The 23,537-nt window shown below is 43.5% G+C and overlaps 2 protein-coding genes across 26 annotated transcripts in view; both read left to right on the top strand.

The window, feature by feature from the left end:
• Positions 1-14,408, top strand: part of MGA (MAX dimerization protein MGA) — a 202,447-nt gene extending 188,039 nt beyond the window's left edge. For 17 of the 18 annotated variants that reach the window (XM_023558682.2, XM_064292156.1, XM_064292147.1 and 14 more), the window contains 5 exons: positions 2,096-2,302; positions 4,126-4,237; positions 4,407-4,640; positions 5,853-6,029; positions 7,997-14,408. In XM_023558682.2, the coding sequence (XP_023414450.2) occupies positions 2,096-2,302; positions 4,126-4,237; positions 4,407-4,640; positions 5,853-6,029; positions 7,997-9,273 (2,007 nt within the window). In that variant the 3' untranslated portion in view covers positions 9,274-14,408. The remainder of the gene's footprint in view (positions 1-2,095; positions 2,303-4,125; positions 4,238-4,406; positions 4,641-5,852; positions 6,030-7,996) is intronic. The other variant, XM_064292157.1, reaches the window with a different exon arrangement.
• A 1,606-nt stretch (positions 14,409-16,014) lies between these two features.
• The window catches only part of MAPKBP1 (mitogen-activated protein kinase binding protein 1), a 51,706-nt gene continuing 44,183 nt past the window's right edge, over positions 16,015-23,537 (top strand). For 5 of the 8 annotated variants that reach the window (XM_023558694.2, XM_064292175.1, XM_023558693.2 and 2 more), the window contains exon 1: positions 16,015-16,660. In XM_023558694.2, the coding sequence (XP_023414462.2) occupies positions 16,544-16,660 (117 nt within the window). In that variant the 5' untranslated portion in view covers positions 16,015-16,543. The remainder of the gene's footprint in view (positions 16,661-23,537) is intronic. The other 3 variants (XM_023558698.2, XM_023558697.2, XM_064292178.1) reach the window with 2 other exon arrangements.

The following is a 23,537-nucleotide window of genomic DNA, read 5'->3' as shown; positions in this document are numbered from 1 at the left end:
TATGGAATTTATAAAAATGTTTAAAAATTGGTGTGCTTATTTGAAAACTAACCCTGTAATGTAATGATTTGACGTAAAACAAGGTGGCTTTCTTCCTTGCCTAAGCTCATGGTTTTCCATGACCTAAAATATTCATTACTCTCTGTAGTGAAGGCTAGCAATTCAAGGAGGCATGAGATTATAAACCTTCTTTAATTCTATTAACGTATTAGGTGTATGATACCATGGCAGCAAAATTAAGGTTTTCTTTTTATCCTTTCTAACATGGGGAATGGAAGAGAGTTCCGTTGTTTAAAACATTTTTCACCTGTTATTCTAAGAGATAAAGCAACGATGGTGGTTGAGTTGAGGAGGAGAGTGATGTTCACATGTTTCCAAAAACCACAGGATGATTGGTTTTCCCTTTGATCTGGTTTTGGGATCATATGATCCATATCTGCATGGCTGTAATCGTTTTGCATATATCACTGTATTTTTTTTTTTTTTAATTTTAAATTCATCCGAAAACATTTTTCAGATGTAACAAGAATCTTCATAGTAACTTACTTAGATTTTCTTGTTTATCAATGTACCATAATTATCGCATGCAGATTATTTACAGTGTTTGCTTTGTTAGCTGGGGTGGTGGTCTGTCTTACTGTGTCTTCTACCCTCCCAGACCGTTAATGCACTCTCCTTGAGCACAGTGGCTTTGAACTTCAGAAAGATAATGATTTGCATAAGAATTTTTGGGTACTAATTAACAGGGTTAGGATAAAGGCAAACGATGTAGGGAAAAAAAGGAGAAACATCAGGAACAAAACACAAAGCCAAGAAACTAAAAGATAGAGAATCTAAATGTTTTTCACTTTCCATCAGTAGTGTTCACAGTGTCATAATAGTGTAGCCACTGTTGGTGACTTTTAAAAAAAAAACTTCCCTAAACTATAAATAAAACACGGAACACTAAATTTCAGCCTTGACAAATGCGTAAGTACAAATGACAAATTGGAGGTAAAAGAAGAAAGAAGAAATAACAGGGAAGGATATGCATGCTAAAATCCTCATCCTTCAAAGTGGAAAGCAAAGAGATTCTACCTTAGTGAGAAATGAAGGTAGAATTACATGGCTTCAGATTGCAGAGCGCTTCATCAGAACTGAAATTCCTGTTATGACTCTTGGGAAGAGGGAGTTGGGTGGGGTAAGAGAGCATGTAAGTGAGCTAAGACCTCTGCTCAGCACAAAGTAAATAGATAGCATCTAAGGTTTTAAAGAATAAGCTGTTGCTGATTTAGGATATAGATCAAAGAACCAGAAGAAGCAGCAAAAAGAATGAAAAAGTGGTTGTTTCTGAGGATCTAGGTACAGGTGCAGGGCACAGTATTTTAAAACCCATGTGTATCTATAACTTCTTTGAGAGAAATAACTTCAAAAAATGAAATAAAGATTGAAAAAGGAGGCCTAAGGCCTTCTGAGGGCCAAGAAATATTTTACTGAGAAAGGGGCAAAGCTTGAGTTTTAGGTGGTGAATAAGTCATGGAGGACAAGGGGAGGGGCGCGTGCGGGGCGGCGGCCTTTGCAGTCAGGGGAGCTGTGCGGTTGTGCGGTGGGCGTTGGGGAACTGCTAGTGGTTAGACGTGGTTGGAGAGAAAGGTACTTCAGGAAGAGTGGCTGTTGATCCTTTACCAAATTGCAAATGGTCTTACATCATTTAAAGTTTTTTTTTTTTTTTAACCTATTGTCCACCAGTCAAGATTTTGTTGATTTTTTTTTCCATATGATTTGTATCAAACAAGTTTTTCAAAATGATAAATTGTATCAAATAAGCTTTCTTAGGACCCCCCCCCCGCCCCAATTCTTCCACATTTGAGAGAACCTCCAGAATCTGAGCTGGGAAGCAGTGTGATCACGTTGGCATGGGTTAGAACTTGCACTGTTGGCGTCCTCGAGGTTAGGTTTGGAGGGAGGATGGGCTGGTGGTGAGGTGACCAGGTGAGAGGTTCTTGGAAGGATGGGGACAGCAGAACGTGCGTGTCTGACCCAGCGCCGTGTAGTTGGGGGCGGAGGAGGGGGCAGGTGGGAAGGATGGCTAGGAGGCAATCCTCTGTTGGGACAGGTCCCACCAGTTCCTCTGAAACTGAAGTCTGATTACTGGAGCAATAAACTACAGAAAGAAGCAGAAGCTTTCGCTTACTACCGCCGGACGCACACTGCCAACGAGCGGAGGCGGCGTGGCGAGATGAGGGATCTCTTTGAGAAACTGAAGGTCACGCTGGGATTACTTCATTCTTCCAAGGTTTCCAAAAGTCTCATTCTCACACGGGTAAGTGTTCTGTGTAAATAAAAGACAAGTAAGAGATTGACTAAGAAAATCTACAGATACTTGGAGAAAGGTAATTCGTTGCCATCTGAAGGAGACTGAACTAGAACTATGTGTCCTTCACATGTGAACATGGACTAGTGAATGTCCAGAAAGTTCCTTAGGGGGGAAAATCACTATGCAGTCAGGAACTAGACTCTGTGGGTCACGTTCTCCTTGTATTGGTGTTCTTCTTAGAATGATGAAAAGCACAAAGTAAATAGTGGTGATCAGTAAGAGAAGTAGAAGAAAATTGCCTTATGTTGTTGGTGAATTTGAGAAGTGATATTTTTAATGTGCTTCTTAACAGTTGACAGTTATTTTAAAAGAAAATCTGAAATTTTCAAGCAGAACTTTGCATGTAGAATATTTAAGGAAATTGCTTTTAAGTCAGAGTTGGAGGAGAGGAGTGCAGGATGAGCATTCACTTCTGTCTAGTCCAGAGCTGTTTCAGGACAGACCAAGAGGTGACTTTACACTTGATGACCGAAATCTCGGCCAAGCGCAAATGCTTTTGTGTCTCCTTATCGGTGTTAGAACAGGCGTCACCCCTCAGTGATGCTCTTCAGAAATAGTCACGACCTTTGTTGTTGTTAGGTTCTGTCAGTCGGTTCCGACTCATAGCGACCCTGTGCACAACAGAACGAAACACTGCCGGGTCCTGAGCCATCCTTACAATCGTTGTTATGCTTGAGCTCGTTGTTGCAGCCACTGTCAGTGCACCTCGTTGAGGGTCTTCCTGTTTTCCGCCAACCCTGTACTCTGCCAAGCATGATGTCCTTCTCCAGGGACTGATCCCTCCTGACAACAGGTCCAAAGTATGTAAGTCGCAGTCTTGCCATCCTTGCCTCTAAGGAGCATTCTGGCCGCACTTCTTCCAAGACAGATTTGTTCGCTCTTTTGGCAGTCCATGGTGTATTCAATATTGTTTGCCAACACCATAATCCAAAGGCATCAGTTCTTCTTCGGTCTTCCTTATTCATTGTCCAGCTTTCACATGCACATGATGCAATTGAAAATACCATGGCTTGGGTCAGGCGCACCTTAGTCTTCAAGGAGACATCTTTGCTCTTCAGCATTTTGAAGAGGTCCTTTGCAGCAGATTTACCCACTGCAGTGGGTCTTTTGATTTCTTGACTGCTGCTTCCATGACTGTTCATTGTGGATCCAAGTGAAATGAAATCCTTGACAACTTCGATCTTTTCTGCGTTTCTCATGATGTTGCTCATTGGTCCAATTGTGAGGATTTTTGTTTTCTTTATGTTGAGGTGTAATCCATACTGAAGGCTATGGTCTTTGATCTTCATCAGTAAGTGCGTCAAGTGTTTTTCAGCAAGCAAGGTTGTGTCATCTGCATAATGCAGGTTGTTAACGAGTCTTCCTCCAATCCTGATGCCCCATTCTTCTTCATATGGTCCAGCTTCTCATTTTGTTTGCTCAGCATACAGATTGAATAGGTATGGTGAAAGAATACAACCTGATGCACACCTTTCCTGACTTGAAACCAATCAGTATCCCCTTGTTCTGTCCGAACGGCTACCTCTTGATCTATGTAAAGGTTCCTTGTGAGCACAATTAAGTGTCACGACGTATGTTCCCTAAAAGTATAAAGTCAGAAAACCTCCTACAATTTAACAAAAAATAACGTCTGAAGCTTCAAAGATTGTTTTAAATGTTATAAAATTCTCTAAAATAGTAAAGTACTTTTATCGCAAAAATTATGTAGGCCTCACCCGTTTGTAGGAAAGAATGGAGTAAGTGACATGCCGTTACTATTTCTATTCTAGGCATTCAGCGAAATTCAGGGACTAACAGATCAGGCAGACAAGTTGATAGGACAGAAAAACCTGCTGACTCGAAAACGGAATATCTTGATACGGAAAGTATCATCTCTTTCAGGTGAGATGGGCTGAATGATCTCTGGTAAAGAGCGTAACAACAGCTTTGTTGAAGAGGAATCAACGCTAGATCTTTCAGATGTTGTTTTATTTACCTTTAGTTATCGTTATTTCTCATTATTACGTGGGGTCATGTAGAGAGTGATGATTTACTTCTATCAACTTACTAGGTAAGACAGAAGAAGTAGTCCTGAAGAAGCTAGAGTATATATATGCCAAACAACAAGCACTAGAGGCACAAAGAAGAAAAAAGAAGATGGGATCAGATGAGCTCAATGCGTCTCACAGGACTAACAGACACCAGGAAGGGTCTTCGCCGTCACCTGTAAATCTCGGACAGATGTTTATCAATAACAGGAGGGCAAAGCCTTTGATTCTTGCCAGAAAAAGAGACCAAGCCACAGGTAGGACCAAGCCACAGGTAGGAGGGCCATTCATAGCTTCCCTTAGTGTAGATAAACATCAGTCGAGTTTAGTGGACTGAACATCTTTTCTCGGTCAGAGATTTAGTTTTATGAAATGAGTTAAGGATGAGATGTACAAAAAGTAGAATATTAACTATTTTAGATTTTGATTTCTGACTTTACACACTCAAGCAAACCCTGAGAATTTACCAGTCAAGACCTACTTGTGATAGCACTCGATTGTCATGTCTGAGTATTTTCCTTCTAGTGTTTCTATGAGTATTTTTTTAAACTGCCGTCTTTCCAGACTTTATACATCAACTCTTGATTCCTTGGAGTTCTTCTCATGGGTTGAGGAAGTTTGGGTCTGGCTGAGAAAATAAGTTGAGGAATTAAAAAAAAATACTTTATTGTTGAATCAGGCTATATTTCCCATCAGATTGCCTATTAATGAATTGGTATTAAGGAGCAACGACTCGACGGCAGTGAATTGGGGGTTTGTTTTTGGTGTTAAGGAACAGACAAAATTAGTCTTGAATTCTTGCTCTCTCCTGTTTTGATTTTGGAAGTGTGGCTAATGTCTGTAGAGAATGGTACATCCTTTTTTACTCTTTGAGTAGTAGTTCAGTGGATAAACCAGGAAATCTGATAGTGATGGATGCTGAAACATGAGTTAGTTCTAACATTGCAGAATCAGACGATGTTATTACTGAGGAAGGATTTTAATGACCATTTAGTCCAGTCACTCGTTTCATAAATGGGAAAGCTGAGGTCTGGACGCCTCAAGTGATCTGTTAGAGGTACAGGAGAGCAGATCTAGGGGCAGAAGTGTGTATGCCTCCGTTCTGCCACGTCCTTGTTCACTGCCAGGACCTCAGTTTGTCTTTGAGTTACTTGGAATAGCTGTGCAACATCTTGCCATATTGGCTAAAATTATCGGAAGCGTTCCATTGAAAAAGAGGTGCCATAGCTGTGTTCTTCAACAAATTAGAAATTCTCTCCCTTAGGAGAATCAGTGGACAAGTAACCATTACTAAGGGAAAAATGGTTCAAAAAAGTCAATTCCAAGTTGAGGTTCCCTCACTAAATTTGAATTTTACTTTTGCCTTTTAAGTCAGAATATAGGTTTAGGGATGTCTTCCTAGACTACTGGGCCAAACAGCCTTAGTTGAAGGTCTTTTATCCTTAACTAACTTCTGATCTTCCTTACAGAAAATACCTCGCCCTCTAACACTCCACGCACCTCTGCCAACCTCGTGATGACTCCGCAAGGGCAATTGCTCACCTTAAAAGGTCCCTTATTCTCAGGACCAGTGGTAACTATTTCTCCCGCTGTCTTAGAAGCCGATGTGAAGCCTCAAGCTGCCAGCAGTGCTGTGGCTCAGCCAGGTGAGCCCAAGTGTTGTTTTCTGTGAGCAGTGAGAGAGAGTCGTTGCTGGTAGTGCAGAGTTACAGAGAAGGCTTTTGAATGTGATCGATACCAATGAAAAGCTGTTTTATTGGCATTCTCCTCGATAGCAGACGACTGTCTTTTTGGGATGTTAGACTTGATTCCTGGTATTGATTAGCCTGTTTTACCTGGGATTGGGAACTATTTTGTGAACTATAGTTATTTCTTAATAGGAAAAAAATTTAAAAAATGTCAGAGTGAAATGGAGATGTTGAGGGCTCGTTGTCTTAGCTCTTGGTGTTGATAAATATTTACCAGTTTTGTGTTACGCATAGACGTAGTGCACTACTACATCACCGGCCGATTCGGTCTGAACACCACTCGCCTTTGGGGGTAGGAGGTGGGGAGGTTGAAAAGAAAGGCTCATTTTGATGATTTAGATTCCAGGCACCTAAATTTCTATTAAGGCAAAAGGTATCCTTAAAAACCAGAAACGAAACCCATTGCTGTTGAATTGATTCTGACTCACGACAACCACCTGTGTTATAGAGTAGAACTATTATGTGGGGTTTTCTTGGCTTTAATCTCTTCGCAAGCAGATTGCCAGGCCTTCCTTTCACAGCTCTGCTGAGTGCGTTCGAACTGCTAAGCTTTAATAGTCAAGTGCAAACTCTTGCACCACTCAGGGACCTTAAGGTATTGTTACCAATACTTAGATCCTACTTTGTTGCCATCTGCCACCCCGCGGTTCCTTGTTTTTGTTGCTAAACCCAGTGTGAAGGAGCAGTCCTTTCCTTACGGTGCTGCCTCCGCGGTGTCACTTCTCTCTCAGAGTAGCAGTTACTGGTTGGACAGAATGAAGATGCATTTCTGCTTCAGGATAAAGAATTAGTTTGGCAAAGGTCAGCGGAGCAAGTGCGGGGGTCTGGGGAACATGGTTTGCGGGGACTTCTAAGTCAATTGGCAAAATAATTCTATTATGAAATCATTCTGCATCCCACTTTGAAATGTGGTGTCTGGGGTCTTAAATGCTAACAAGCAGCCATCTAAGATGCAGCAATTGGTCTCAACCCACCTGGAGCAAAGGAAAATGAAGAACACCAAGCCCACATGACAACTAAGAGCCCAAGAGACAGAAAGGGCCACATGAACCAGAGACCTGCATCATCCAGAGACCAGAAGAACTAGTTGGTGCCCGGCCACAATCGATGACTGCCCTGACAGGGAGCTCAGCAGAGGACCCCTGAGGGAGCAGGAGATCAGTGGGATGCAGACCCCAAATTCTCATAAGAAGACCAAACTTAATGGTCTGACTGAGACTGGAGGAATCCCGGCGGCCATGCTCCCCAGACCTTCAGTTGACACAGGACAGGAACCATCCCCGAAGACAACTCATCAGAAATGAAAGGGACTGGTCAGCGGGTGGGCGAGAGATGCTGATGAAGAGTGAGCTAATTATATCAGGTGGACACTTGAGATTGTGTTGGCAACTCTTGCCTGGAGGGGGGATGGGAGGATAGAGAGAGAGGGAAGCCGGCAAAATTGTCAAGAAAGGAGAGACTGAAAGGGCTGACTCAAGACGGGGAGAGTAAGTGGGAGTAGGGAGTGAGATGTATGTAAACTTATATGTGACAGACTGATTGGATTTGTAAACGTTCACTTGAAGCTTAATAAAAGTTATTATAAAAAAAAAAAAAAAAAGAATTAGTTTGGGGAACATTTCTATAAAATGATTAAATGGAACTTTTACTGATAGTGGAATATCGAAGAGTCTTTTGGTCAGATATTACTTGACAATTTTCTTGTTAGGTTAGGTCCATAATTTGAAAAACTAATCTTTTCATCATCTTCTGGATAAAAGTAGACTGGTGCATTTTAACTGCAACTCCCTGAGATGCTCATGGGGTGTGATTGAGTGAGAGAGATGCTTACCACTGTATATCTAAATGAATTTCTTTTTTTCCAGAAAACGATGACTTATTTATGATGCCAAGAATCGTTAATGTGACATCATTGGCCACAGAGGAAGGGTTGGTAGATATGAGTGACAGCAAATATCCTCATGAAGTTCCTGACAGCAAGCCACCTGACCACCTGAAAGACACCATCAGAAATGAAGATAGCTCTGTTGACGATTCAGGTAGAATCTCTTCTAGAGGCAGCCACAGAGACGGCAGAATGGCGCTGAGTCCAACACAGGTTTTTCTGGCAAATAAAGATTCTGGTTTTCCACAAATAATTGATGTTTCCAGTGTTCAGGAAGCACAGGAGCTCTTACCTAAGAAGGTTTCTGGTGATACAAGAGGGATTCAGCATAAATGGAAAGAGAATGAATCAAGAGGAGGGAGACTGAAGCCAAGAGAGTCTCCGTTGCATAAACTAAAGATGAAAGATCTCAAGGACTCAAGCGTAGAGATGGAATTGAGAAAGGTAGCATCTGCTATAGAGGAAGCTGCCCTGGATCCCAGCGAACTGCTCACTAACATGGAAGACGAGGATGACACTGACGAGACACTGACCTCCCTGCTCAATGAGATTGCCTTTCTTAATCAGCAGCTAAATGATGACTCTGTTGGCTTGGCTGAACTGCCCAGCCCTGTGGGTGCAGAGTTCCCAGGGGATGCTCGACGGGCTTTTATCAGTAAGCTTCCTCCTGGGAACAGAGGAACTTTCCAGGTTGACCACTTGGGAACTGGTTTGAAAGAGTTGCCTGATGTGCAAGGAGGGAGTGACCCCATCAGTCCACTCCTCTTGCACTTGGAAGAGGATGATCTTTCTGAGAATGAAAAACAGCTCACAGAACCAGCCTCTGAGGCAGATGTACTTAAGATTGTTATTGACCCTGAGGTAAAGGATTCCGTCCTTTCCCACAGGAAAGCCAGTGATGGAAGTAAGAATACATCTAGCCTCCCTGCAGAGCCTGAATGCGTGTCCTCACCGCCCCTTCTACACATGAAGACTGGCCTGGAGAACAGCAGCACAGATACTTTGTGGAGGCCTATGCCAAAGTTGGCACCTCTAGGCTTAAAAGTAGCTAACCCTTCCAGTGATGCAGATGGTCAGAGTCTCAAGGTGATGCCTTGTTTGGCACCTGTAGCTGCCAAAATTGGGTCAGTTGGACACAAAACAAACTTAACAGGGAATGACCAGGAAGGCCGGGAGAGCAAGGTGATGCCCACACTGGCACCTATCGTGGCTAAATTAGGCAACTCTGGAGCCTCACCAAGTTCTGCAGGGAAATGACCTTACTTGTCCTCAGGCAAAAGCCAGGCTACGAGAGGAAATCGAATCTCACCTCCTTTCTCTGCAGGCATCTGTTTGTCATGGAACAGCGATCCTTGACTTGCAGGATGCAGTGGATAATGATGGAGAAAGGGGTAGGGTGCTGATCCCGGTGTAAGAAATTACTGCTATGAAATTCTGATCATGTTAAAATGTGTTACCTCACTTGTGGTGCTGGGTCCCCTCATCCTCTCTAAGAAGATGTGATCCATTACTGAACACGAGGTGCCCCTCTTACCCAAGGAATTGAAAAAAAGACTCCCAGTCCATACAGTGGTCCCTAGTTCTTCCCTCCTGGAGAAGAAGCTGCTTGAGACTTTGAAGTTGCTGTGGACTGAACTGTAGCTGGTAGCTGTAGGGCTGTTTAAATCTGCAATCCAAGGAATGTGATGTGCTTGTGCAAAGGAGTCCAGAAGAGAGAGTTTTTTGGTTGGTGTTTCAAGCATAGGGAGAGAGGAAGTATGGGTACCATGGAATACCAAAGTGAAGGACTTGATCATTCAGCAAAACTACTTCTTTTTTTTATCCCAAGTAGCTTCCCTTCTCTATTTCAATCAGAATTATAAATGAAAATCTTCTGGTAAAATAGGGATGCTTTTATCATTAAGCTATTTTGAAATGTTTTAAAAAAAGATAGCAATTCTCCCTCAATCTCAAAACTCACAAGGATTTTGAAAAGACTGTTTCACAGTGTCAGGAATTTCTACTTGGAATGTTTATTTTGGAGGTAGGCATAGTGGGAGTCCTCCCCCTTTGCAAATCACATCACTTAAGACGGCTAAAATGAAAGCATCGTCCTCTCCCCCAGACTAGAGACAGTGGCCAAAATAAAAAATCGTGGGGCTGGATATTTCCTAAGTCAAACCAGCCTCCTGGTGCTTGAAGGTTTCACTCACTATTATCTGCACAGGATGTAAAGAAAAGTCACAGTAGGCACTCTTTACCAGGGAAAATAAGGCAGTATTTGAATCACAAGATATATTTTTTATTACCTGCTATACCATGGATTCAGTGATCTGTAGAGCCTTTTCACCCATTAGCTGTCAGAGTATGAAGGACTGACAGCCTGTAAAGATATTTATATTTTTGTATAGTTGTTTTCATAGATTTCTCAAAGGCTGAGTTTTCAACCTAGAAGATGAGATTTGTATTGAGTATAGAAATGATGTTTCCTATCTAGTTTGTAAATAATCATGGTGCACTTGAGGGGTCTCTTGGAAACTCCTGGGGGCAAGAATCACTATTCTGAAAATGTATAGACTGGGATTTAGCTGCTGCATTTTGCCTTTCTTAAATAATTATATTTTGGAATGTAACCCCTGTTCTGTCTTCATTGACAGGATTTGCTTGTGTTGTGAAACACGTAACACAAGAGCTTCCAGTGCCTGGGCTGTGCCTAGGTGATGCTGTTTTCTTCTACATCCCCTGCCTTCTGTATCCCAAATCACTCAGCATATCTCCAGACCTAGGGTGTGTGAGACCAGCTTTGGAATGGTTTCTAGCCAGTGGTTTATTACACTTCCATGGTTGCTTCCCTTTCTCTTAACTTGGTGTGATGAACAGATTGAAAAGGATGAGGAAACTGCTTTCCCTGCAGATTGTGGTGGGAGCAGATTCTTTGCTGGTTTGTGCTACTCGCCTTCCTAGAGCTGCTCTAAAGGCTACAGAAGCAGTTTGCAGTAGGTGATGTGTGCCCCTCAGCTTCTTGTTATCCCCCCACTTCTCTTTACCCAGCAGATTGCATTCAATGCCTTAGCCACGGATTCCAGCTCTTTTCATCCCTGCTAATAGTTGTCCTTGGAGATGCTAGTACTTTAATCCAGGTAGAGCAGTTTCCCATTATATCCTTGCTTGTCTCGCCTCCATGTTTCCTTCTGACTTCCCAAGGTGCTTGTGGCTTTTGAAGGTCAGCCAAGGATTAGGCAAGTGAGCAAACAATCCTCAGGAAAAGAAGGACCGTTTTAGTTTCTGAACACTGTTCCCTTTTCAGAAGAAAATTCTATTCTTGACTGGAGGATATTTGGCTGTTTATGATACACTAGGATGGAAATGAGAGATGATTCCGGGTGTTCAGGGAAGGCTGCAGATGTTATTACAAACCCCCAAGATAGGGTGTTCTCAAGACCATTTAGAACTAGGAGTCCTCAGGGCGGGTTTGAGGAAGGCTCAGTCTTTAGAACAGTCCTGCAGTCTCAACAGAAATCTAAAATCTCCAAAAACTCCTACCCTTTAACCTTACCCCAGGAAGAACTGGTCTCTGAAAATTCCATGTGTGATGATGAAACACGTAGTTGAGTGAGGACGGGAGGAATTGGGAGGTCAGTGGGCTCTTGCCCTAGCGCTACAAGAAGCATGGTCTCAGGAGACCAGTCATTCACCTTTTATACATCTGTAAATAAATGGAATGTTTTTAAGAATATAATTGTCAGATTTAGCTTTTTCTTTTATATATTAAATATATATCTTTTCTTTTCTGCTTTTGAAAAATGACTATTTTTTTAGAAACCTAAGAACAGAAGAAGAAATTGGGCGACTGAAAGGTAGAATGTATAAACCTGAAATAAATCAATTTCAGTAATTCAAGCAGGATTTGGTGTTGGGAGCTTTGTTCTGGCTGGAGTAGAGGTGCCACTACAGTAGTTGCAGCTTAGGAATTCTTTCCTGTCCTCAGAAAGTTTCTGACAAGTCATTTGGGGATATTTGGGGTGTTTGTAATCTGTGTAGCATATTTTCCATGGAGATGTCAAAATTTTGTACATCCTGATGGCAGATAACTTGTCTTAAGAAGTGTTCTACAGTGATGAAAGGTTAGCCTCATAGGACCAATGTGTGCAAGGCAGTATACCTGTTACCTGGGTAATAACTAACGGGTCATAAACCACAATCTTAGTGGCTGAGGGCGATAGCTTTTCTTAAAGCAGGACGTTTGTTAACTAGCATCATAATTTACAAAAAGTTTTATTAAAGGAGTTCTTTAAACATGAGCTGCGCTCATCTACTTAAGGTCACTAACACCAAATCCAGTTATCTAAACTTCATACAAGTTGTTCATTTTGTAATTTTATATTAAATGCAGTAGTTTTATTCCCCAGGATTATGGATGAAATAGCTGATGCTAATAATCCTTTCTATACCCAAATTCAGAATGATTTGAACACAGAAGAAAAGCAAACAACGCATGTATTTTGGGAGCAGGGGCTTTATAGTTATAGGTAAATTTTCTAACTATAATGGTTGAGATATTTGAAATGGAACAAGGTGAATTGCGAGATAAGTGCACTTTGAAGACAGATCTGAAAAAGTAGTGATAATGTTTGCCCCTCACTCCCAGAAGTTAAACAAAAACGACGATGACAACAGAAACCAATGCACAGTGTAGGTAGCATGTTTTTAGGTACTGTTACAGAGAATGACTGATAACTAAGAATCAGAATACATTTCTTGCACAAAATTGTTTTGTAAGGGCATCAATACTTACATGTCGTTGTATTATCTCTAATGGAACTTTACATGGACACGAATGGCTGGAGGCAGAGAAATTTTAGTCACTGCCATATGGAGAAAAAAATCAGTCAAATAAAACTAGATTTTTTAAATTATGTTAGAGGAAATAATTGGGTATATGCAACTTTTAAACTGAGGTGTAAGTGTGGCGTATGAAATATTAGTGAATTACCACTCTACAAAGGCCTGGAAGTGTTGAGTAATGACGGAGGTGTGTATGGAGAAAGAAGGCTAAACCATAGGGTGAGTTGGGAATTTTGAGACTCAAACCTAAGCTCTACAAATTCTTTTTATTATTGTAAACTCTGTTGTTAGAAGAAATTTTGTTAAGTAGGAAAGCAGTCTTGGAAGCGTTGTTTTGAGATGCATCCTGTTTCCACCTGCAAATGTTGGTCTCAGCTGTCCCACAGTGCCTTGCATGTAAGGTGCTCAATAAACATTTGTATTGATGAGCAAATGTTCAGCCTCTCGGTTTTCCAGGGTCTTCTGGTTACACTTCATTTGTATGTTAATCCTAGGGTGAATTTTAAAATCTTATCTAATGAGCATACTGCTAAGCAGACATCTGTATACATCTATTCCTAGACATCTAGAATTTTAGAAACTGGAAAACACCATGTATACATGTTTAGGACATAGAAACAGAATAGGAAGTGAAATGGTGTATGGATGGTGAAATACTTACGAAAGAATCAACTGCACTTTGGAGGATGGGATGGCAAGAACTTAATCCAGTGTAGAAAAGGAAACAACGCTTCTGTTCACACTGGACTTATGTTATTTTCTGAGGAATTAATTCATGAAATATGAGAACAACCCAGCATCTAAAATAGGCACCTCAAAGGCTGCATGGTACATAGACAGTAAAGGTTGGACTGAATTGTGAAGAGTAAAAAGCGGTTTTAGCACTTAAATGCAAGTATTCAGATTCCAGACTTAAATTCCCTCATTACATTGTTGTCAGTTGTATTTCACTTAGATCCTCTTAGACAAGGAAAGCAAGAGCTTCGATTTGCCTCTGCAGCTTCAGCTTCAGTTGAGGGTAATTTGGGAAACATTTTCTCAAAGGGTGTAAACCAGGGTATCTTTAACAGGAAATGATCGGTGACACTTCATAAACCGTTTACATGGCCTTGAGTAGTTAGGTAAATGAGAAAACCACTTAGTGGGCATAAAAGTGATTGGAGAGGATTAGATAACTCCTGTGAACACATTTTTTTTTTTCCTTTTTTGAATTCTTAACGGGTGAAGTGGCAGTTACTGAGTTCTGCAGCATACAAGTAAAGACACCAGGTGGCACCATTAGCAGATTTCTCTTGGCTTTCCCATGAGGTAAAAATCAGACCTACAAGGAGCTGAAGGAACCCACTCCCTATTTTTATACTGCTGTAGCTAATGGCTTTTTTTTTTGACCTTTCTCCAGGTGTGAGAAGTAATTTTGGAAACTCCATTTTATATTCTGTAACATCTGCAGTGCACGGTTGAAGGGAAAGAAGCCTCGTGCCTGTGGCAGCTTTGCCATTTGGTCTTCTAGGAGGCGAGATTTCTGATCTCTGTATCAACCTTTCAGCTTTACTTGTATTTAGCACAGGGCTACAGCACACAAGTGCATGCCTGTTTTGCCCTTGGTTGTATAAGGTCCACCCACAACAATGGGTTTAAAGTCCTTCACCTCTTGATAAGGAGCCCCAGTGGCGCAGTGGTTAAGCCCTGGACTGCTAACCGCCAGCCACACCACCGGAGAAATATGTGGCAGTCGGCTTCCATAAAGATAACAGCCTAGGAAACCCTATGGGGCAGTTCTACTCCGTACTATAGGGTTGCTATGAATCGGAATCCACCGGATGGCAGTGGGTCTTGTTCCTCTTGGTTATGTGTTGTCTCCCCCTAGGGGTTTCAAAGATCTGGGTAGGTTAAGACAAGCACGTGTGAATGTCCTACTCCTTTGGGACCCAGGCATTTTCTTGATGAAACGAGGTGGAAAATCTTAAGAGTTCCTAGGAAATAAACTCAAGCCGAGACGCCTGTGAAATACGAATATGTGAAAGTATTCCCGTGCCCCTCCTCCCAGGAGCTAGAAAAAAATTAAGTCCAGTTTGTGGTGACCTCGGCAATTAATGTCACTAGAGGAAAGAATTCACTAAGTTTGACAGGAGCGAGGAAAAGCTCTGGAGCAATGAAGTCCTGGTTAATTCTGGGTGAGAGTGCGTAGTGGGACATTGGAGGTGGGGGAAAAAAAACAAAAAACATGAAACTGTTCCGTAAGCAATTCACTTGTTTTCTTCCTCCCCCACATGCTTAAAGTTCTATTCAAGGCCACATTGTCCCTCCCCTTCCACCATGGTCAATAGGTCGCCCAGTGCAAAACGCTGTTCTGAGCAATCGAATGAGTTACTCAGAAGAGCCATTTCTACGTGGGCTGACGCGTCGGCTGACCGCAAGCAGAAACCACTGTAACCGCTTTAAGTTCTAGCGCTTGAGACTGATGGGAGGAGAGCCTCGAGGCTGTGCCTCAACCTTGTAATTCTGAGCTGGGAGTTAGTTTCCCCTCTGGTCCTCTGAGCCTATCAAATACACCCCGGGGGCGTGGTTATGGTCTCGTAGTTGGGGCTCTAGAAAGTGCCCCGCTCTGGCGGACCAGGCCCGTTAAGACCATAAAAGGCTCGGTTCTCTCAATTCTTAAGCCATGTTCTGCGAACCTCCAGCTACCAGCGGACCCACACCTGCACCGTGCAGAGCTCTGGGGCGCCCGAGCCCCAGGTCGTCGACTTCCCGGGCCCCGCCGGTGGCCCCGCCCCGCCAGCCCTGCTCCTCCGCTCGCCCGAGGCCCTCCTGGACCCAGACCGCACGCTCACGCCCTGGCTCCGCCCCCGGCGCCCGAGCTCGGCGCAGGCGGTAGTTCGCGTTTTGAGCCGCTCGTGCCACCATAGCTGCCGCTGCCGCTGCCGCGGCGGAGCTGAAATCGCCGAGCGCGATGCCCGAGGGCGCTGCGAGTGGGGCGGCCCTCGCGCCCCAGGGCTGGTGAGGCTGGGCCCTCGCGGGGGCGCTGGCGAGTACCAGGGGCTTCTAGGGTTGGGGAAGCAGGGGCTGTGAAAGAGAAAGGCCAGGTTCCGCGTGGCCGGCCGAGAGCGAGCTCCCGAGGGTCGGGTGGAGGAGGCTCCGGTGGCAGAGCGGGCTGCTGGGCCGGGGTGAGCCCCGCCGCGCCGAGTGGCCCCGTGGCCGCCAGCGCAGGTGCCCAGGGCCGCTGCGGAACTCCCCGGTGGCCTCGGCAGCCTCCTTCCCTGAGCGCCGCAGTTGCCATGGGAACAGTTGGGAATTAACGGGGACCAGACCTGTCACCAGCCACCAGCCCTGCTAGGGCCCAACCCATCCCGCCAGCTAAACGCCTCTGGCAGGCGTGGGCCTGGCATTTCTTCAGGGCTCAGGATCCCCCCCCCCTTTTTTTTTTATTTCCGTGGGTTTGACCTCCCGACTTTATAAGGAACAGCGCAGGGCTTGGGGTTAGAGATGAGGTACTTTCGGGGCTGGGAGGGGGCAATGCCTAGAGGTGAGAGCTCCTGACACAGCTAGGCAGAAGGTAAGACACCTGCTCTAATGCTAAGGTGGCCTGCTATCTCAGGGCAGTAAGAGGGCGTATTGGAAGGCCCTGCGGAGTGGGAAAGCTGTGCCGCTGTTGAGACGGTCCTAAGACCGAGCCAGGGACTGCGCCCAGGGGCTCCTCCTCATCATGATGGCTGTGGAAGGGTCAACCATTACCAGCCGGATCAAGAACCTGTTGCGATCCCCATCCATCAAACTACGCAGGAGTAAGGCAGGAAACCGGAGAGAGGACCTTGGCTCCAAGGTGAGTTTTAATATTGGGACCTACCCCTTTTAAGCCTTCCGCTCCCCTGTTCCATGTTCCTCTTTCTTGGGAAGGGGAACTAGAAGATCCTGTTGGCTCTAAAAGATCAGGTGTGCCCATCTCTGCCCCCCAAGCAGGCACCGATTCAGTTTTAGGTTGAAGGAAAAAGAACAGCAGGGGTGGGCGTGCTGAGATTAATCCAGGAGAAGAGGTGAGTAGGCGGAATGCTTCCTCCATTCAAGCGTGGCCTCACTACAAACGAACTTGTATTTGGGGAAGCCAGTTGATATGTGATGACTCAGTTTCCCTTCTTGGAAGACCAGAGCGGGACCACATACCCTGTTAAGGATTAAGCTGTGACTAATGAAGCTGCAGGTGTTAGTCGCACAGCTGGAGTTATGTAAGAACTGTAGTAGCAGAAAGAAACATACTAAAACACCTAGTCTGACCAACTGGCTTGGTAAATGTTCTTGCCTAGGGTCAGAACGGAGCCCTGGTGTTAACCAGAAGGTCAGTAGTTCAAATCCACCAGCTGCTCCTTGGAAACCCTATGGGGCAGTTCTGTTCTGACCTGTAGGGTCGCTATGAATTGGAATTGACTTGACAGCAACAGTGTTGTGTTTTTTTTTTAGGGTCAGCACAAATTTATTTGTTTTTTTTAAGAGACCTAAATTTTTTTTTTTTTAATTAACTGGAGTGTCTTGGCTTCTTAGGAATGATAACTTTCAAGGGGCTAGATATCTGCTGGCATAATAGTTCTCCTGGTTTGTCCTTGAACATTGCTTATCTCATTCACTGTAAGCCAAGAGCCATATTCCACCTAGCTGTAGAAGTTCTTGAGAGGCTATGTCCCTTTCCATCCCCCTCACTGGTCTCATACTTTCTTCAACTTTGCCGAGTCCCACAACTTTAGAAATACCAAAGTAGACTAAATTTATTTAATTCTTGAGGGAATCCAGGGCTTTGTTCCCACAGGGTCAGATTAGACTTTTGTGTCTCATTAGCAGTTTATAAACACAATAGCCTTATGTGGTTCAGGATTGCTATAGGGAGTGGCATTTGAGACCGCAGCATTTTATTGCCTTTCCTGTATCTCTTAAGAGATGAGTAAACCTGGTGAGGAGTGATATAGAGTGCTGATGTACAGGCCAGGTTCTAGGAGGACTTGGTAAACATCCCCGCCCCTTAGCAGAACCTTAATCCGATTCGGTCAGAAGGTGAACAGCTTTCTTGTACATTTCAGCAGCAGTTGTACTGAATCAAAATTAGCCGCAAGGTTCCATGGCAATGGAGATATTGGCCCAGAAGGACCCTGGTGGTGCAGTGTTAAGAGCTCAGGCACTCCTTGGAAACCCTATGGGAAAGTTTTGCCCTGTCCTGTAGGATCGCTATGAGTCGGAATTGACTCGACGGCAACGAGTTGTTTTTAAGGACTCTAATTAAGTTGTTGTTCGTATTCTTTTTCAGAAGCAGGACAGTGAACCTAGAACTTAGAAACTGCCTTAGATTTGACTCTATTGGCTCATTTGTTGTGTTGGATCATGCTTAGTACTGTAAACGCTCATATTCTCGGGTGGTAACTTGGCAATGACCAGCACTATTACAGCAAACTTCTCGTATCTTTGGCTTCTTGTACTGGACAAGAATGGTCTAAGTAGTAGAAATGCATAATGGGAGTTTGATCTTTAGATACTTGGTGTAAGTACTTACTATAATTTTAGTCTGAAATCCAGAAGGTATGGTTACCATTCTGTAGAGCTTCCCATGGCATTCATCATTAATGCAGTCAACAAATGTTTATTGAATGCCTATTATGTGTGGAATCAGTGATGAATAAAACATCCTTAACCATCAAAGAGCTTATGGCCAGTCAGACATGTAAACTGCTAATTACAGCGTGGTATGGTAAGCGCTGGTCCTAGAAGTATGCATGAGATGTTAAGGGAAGCACAAGGAAGAGAGCCTACATCAGCTTAGGGGAATTAGGGAAGACTTCCCAGAGGAATGGATCTGGAACTGAGTCCTGAGGCAAGAGAAGAGCTCACCAGGGAAAAAGTGGGAAAGGGGCACCCCAGACATCACCATTACACATCCCTGTTACAAATTCAGTGCTTCAAACTGCTTTAAATGGCTTGGTCTATGCCAGAGCTTTGTATGAAGGAAACACTTAGATGAAGTTCAGTGACCCTTCAATGGCCTGACTGAGTAAGAGCACTGGTGGGTATCTTCAGCACCCAAGAGTAGTAGCTGTCTTTGTGTGCATAGGACCCTAAAAATGCCTAACTCCTCACACTCCTTATTGCAGACCCTATCCCTAATATTATTCTACAGTGCTGCCTTGTAACCCACAGAGGCCCTGGTGTAGCATGCCTTGTGAGTTGCCTAGTATGTGGTGACTTTGGGTAAACATGATAACAGTCAGAGAGCTCTGATTCTTGGATAGCTAATTCTGAAATGAAATTTGAGAACAAAAAGACATGCCCCTTTTGGGGGCAAAAGAGGAAACAAGGGCCTTTATGTAGCTTTGCCCTCAGATGGCCTGCTGCTTTGAATCGTACTGTTTCTTCCATCTAAAGTAGCCTTCCTCCTCCTTTTTACTAATAGCTACACTTATTTTTAGACCAACCCTGTATTCAGTGGGCCTTCTTGACTGGCCCACTACCTTGGAACCAATCTCTAATTGTCCTTAATGTATATGTTCATTTCCAAAGGGCAGGGGCCATGTTCTTATTTCCGTTACATCACACCGCTTAGTACAGTGTAAGGTAAAACAAAAAAACAAACCCGTTGCCGTTGAGTTGATTCTGACTCATAGCTTCCCTATAGGACAGAGTAGAACTGCCCCCATAGGGTTTCCAAAGAGCGCTTGGTGGATTTGAACTGCTGACCTTTTAGTTAGTAGCTGTAGCTCTCAACCGCTATGCCACTAGGGTTTCCTAGTGTAAGGTAGGCCGTAAATACTAAATGAATGTTTGTTGAGTAAATGAATGAGAACAATTTAAAGGTATCAAATACAGTGGGGGTAAACTTGGGAGTCCAGAAGAATAAGAAATGGTCAGGAGGAGTTTGTGACCACTTTAGATGAGAAATCAAAATTAGAAATAATAAAATGGTGAGAAAGAAGTAGAGGTGCAGCCCATTTAGGTGTGAGAGGCATAGGAGAGCAGGAAAGTAGTGCTCATGGAAGACTTTTATTCAGGAGAGGCTGGAATGTGGTTAAAAGCCAACGCGAAAGAGCCGGTGGAGATGGGGATTTAAGTTACTACAGACAGGGTAAATGAGAGCTGGAATTTTTATTCTGCATTCTCAAAGGATGGGGAGCCTGCAGTGTGGTAGAATAGGAAAGGATGGCAATTTGAGGCGTTATGCCAGATCTGCTGAGTTGCTCATGAAGTATAACTCGAAGTTATCAGTTCTAAATATCCCTCAAGTTCAAATCCTGTACAATTATCCGTTCCTGCCTCTCATCTCAATTGTGTTTAACCAGTATGAGTCTGTGTTTTCCTTAAGAAGCAAATGTGTATGCGCTTGGTAGCCAACCTGCCCCCTCTTAAAGTTTCTGAAAGATTTTTATGTGGAGGGAGCTTGGCTGTTTTTCTCTTTTAACAAAGGACAGAAATGGACTGAAGCCGAGCAGGCAAGATTTAAGTTAGGGATACAAAAGGATTGCCTGTGCTGGATTTTGAAAAAGTAAGTGAGGGTGGTTTTGAAATCCTCCTCCTTAACAGCCGTCGGTCTAATCCTGGGCTGTATGTTGTCCTTTCTGGGAATAGTGGGTAAGGTGACTTGTGGCTTTCTTCTAGTTCTCAGTTTTTATGATTGCAGGTCTAATTCATTATCTCTGTCTCTCTTCCCAAGTTTTTTTTCCTTTATGGTGGTGCTTTTAATATGTGACTCTAAGAAGAATTTGTGTAGGTGGGTTTCACGGAAGAGAAAAAAAAAAAAAACAGCAATAATTTAATTTCAGCTTTTGCTCAGTGTTTGAGCCCAGGTGTTAGTATTGAGACTCTGTAGTCTGCCTATTTGATAGTGGGGAAACATTAATTTTCAAAGTGTTTATGAATCATTGCTCTGTATTGATGGCTCTCAACTTGGGGGAGAGGTTGGGAGGGCAGTGAGGTATCATAATAACCATGCAACATTTAAAAAATACACATTCCTGGGCCCCATCCTAGCTATATGGAATCACAGCCTCTGGGCGTAGAGTCTGGCAGTTGTATATGTATCAAGTTCCACCAGAAGCCCACTGCTGGTTAGGAAACACTGGCTTAGGGGCTAGGACCCTGAAGTCTGTTGGCTTCGTACCCAAGTCCTCAGTGAAGCTTCGTGTGATTATATAAACCTAGCTTAGTAAGGGTACCCTTTTCCTTGAGGAGTTTTTATAGCCGCTGTGTCTTCTGGACTGATAGCTCTGTGAACTGCTATGTCAGGGATAGATTTGGAGGCTTATACTGTTGCAGGGTCACACCTGAGGGGACGATCATTGCCTTACCAAGGCAGATCAGCAGGAACTTCCTTTGTGGGCAGAGGTAGGAAACTTTGTGATCATATTCCTGAGTCCAGGTCAGCCTTCTGTGTCACCTGTCCACTACCTGGGTCGTGCAGACAGTTACATGCTCAACTGCTACCTGAAAGGTTGGCCGTTCAAACCCACCCAGAGGAGCTTCGGAAGGCAGCCCTGGCGATCTGCTTCTGAAAGGTCACAACCTTGAAAACCCTATGGAGCAGTTGTACTCTGACACACATGGGGTCGCCATGAGTTGGAATTGATTCTATGGCAATTAACAACAACATCCCACTGCCCACACACACTCTATGGGCTCTCTGCCTAGAATAGGTGACCAAGACCCCTGTGGCCAGCAGCTCTGCCCCTCACCTGCCTTTGTGAGTGACCTTGGGCAAGTTCTCATTTTCTGCCTCTTTTGTATTCTTTAATTAAGGCTTGTGAAGTGTCTTGAGATTTTCAGAACAGGTGGTGTGAAATGAAAAGTGTCGGTGTTCTTCTGGTTTTGTTTCTTTGATCTTCATTTCATTCCTTCTTCCGGTGCCTGCAGCTGCCCTCAGCCTTCAAAGTGACTCTCACTGGAGAGAGAGGATTCTTTTTTCCCTGGACCAACACCTCTTCCTTTGCTATCTAAAATAGCTGAGCCTCTTCAGAGCCTTCCCTCATTTTGGCCTCGCTCATTTCAGAGTCTGGTGGCACTGCTGCTTTCGAAGTTTCTTTTTCCTCTCTCAGTTGGCAATTTAGGGCACATTTCCCCTGTTGGGTCAGTTTGAGTCACTGTCTTCTTTCCTGCTGGTATTTTGAATGTCTTCGGGGCCATTGGTATTTCTCTGACTTTACTTCTCTTTTCCATTTGTCATCCATGTGTTTACGTTTCATGACTAATGAAAGCACACTGGTAGAAGTGAGGCTTCAGCCTGACCTCCCTAACCCCACCCCCCAGTCTAAAGTTGGGCTTGTGGCTGCTGTCACTGCCCCTTTGTTTGGAAAACAGTCCAGGGCTTGAAATTTGGGACTATGTTTATTCAAACTAAGCTTCTCTGGGAACATGGCCCGTCCCACTGTTGTTCTCAGGGTATCCGTTGGTTTTACTTCATGTTCAGACTGCAGTGTTATTAAGGAGAAAAGCTATAGTGTTATCAGTAGGATTTGTTTTTGTTATATATCACATTCCCACTGCTACCAGGTAAGCCTCTGGGCCCCGTTGTTTAATGCAGGACAAGGCCAGCCTTCTGTCAGCTTCCTTTGCACAGTACTCTGTAGAGATATGGAACGAGAGCTGCCAACTACTTGAGTGTTTATTACCACATTTGTTGATTTTACCTAAACTTCTTTTACCTCTTAAAATTAAAAAAAAGGGCAAGAAATGAAAAGAAGTATGACAGGCAGACTGGGCAGTGTGGATCCTATCTATGGTTGGTAGTTTGGAGTGTTCAGATTTTCCAAGTCTTGGTCTCCTTTCCCTCAGCAGTTATATCACCATTCTCCAGTACTTCTTGGTTGGCCACATTATTTCCGCTGGTTTTGAAGGACACTTACAGAATAATGAGTTCACAGTGTGGTTATCTCCTCCTAGACTTCTAGGCAGTAAATTCCACCCCCTCTCATCTATCACAGATGATGTTCGTTCGTAATACTGTTTTCATTCCCTAGTCTATAAAACAATTTTTTTTTTTTTAATTTTTAGGCTGAATTTCTAAGTTTGCATACCTTATCTCTTCTCCAAAACTGAAATGAGGCTAAAGATGTTTCCCCTTCCCTGCCCCTTCATTCATAGTTGAGATTTAAATTTACTTGAAGACCTTGGAACAACCCTTTGAGAAGCCACATGGCTGATTTTTTCTCACGTTATCGAATTCTCTTTTGGAGGGATTCTGAGAAGGGAGTTTCTTTGGTTCTGGGTTAGAAACTTACTCATCACTCATGCTGAGCTCACCACGGTTCTAATGTCTCATCACACCTCTCATCTGTTCTGAGACCTGTGTTCCCTTAGTGGTACTTCTGGTCATTTTTCCAGAAGTTCTTCTGACCCCATGAAAGGTACTGGCTTAAAAAAAAAAAAAGCCTTTTAAAATTATGAAATATAACAGATACAGAAAAGTTGATGAAATGTATTGTATTATGAATAATTATAAAACGTTCCCCCACGTAACCACCACCCAAGTCAAGAAATAGAACACTGCTTACGGTGTTGGTCGCTTTTGAGAGAAGTGATGCTAACAGTGTTTTTGAGGTGGGTGAGGATGGAAATATAAGGTTTTTGTGTTATGTAATCAGCGTGATCTAATTAAAAAAATGTTAAAACACCCAAGGACTTGATCTTGACTTTTTGTTCTTTTACTTTTCCAGTTTCTTTTTCCCCCAGTTATTGTG

This window comes from Loxodonta africana, chromosome 10 (genome assembly GCF_030014295.1).
Source record: "Loxodonta africana isolate mLoxAfr1 chromosome 10, mLoxAfr1.hap2, whole genome shotgun sequence".
NCBI classification, from domain to species: Eukaryota; Metazoa; Chordata; class Mammalia; order Proboscidea; family Elephantidae; genus Loxodonta; species Loxodonta africana.
Note: the sequence above shows the minus strand (reverse complement) of the source record. Positions and strands in the feature narration are given on the sequence as shown.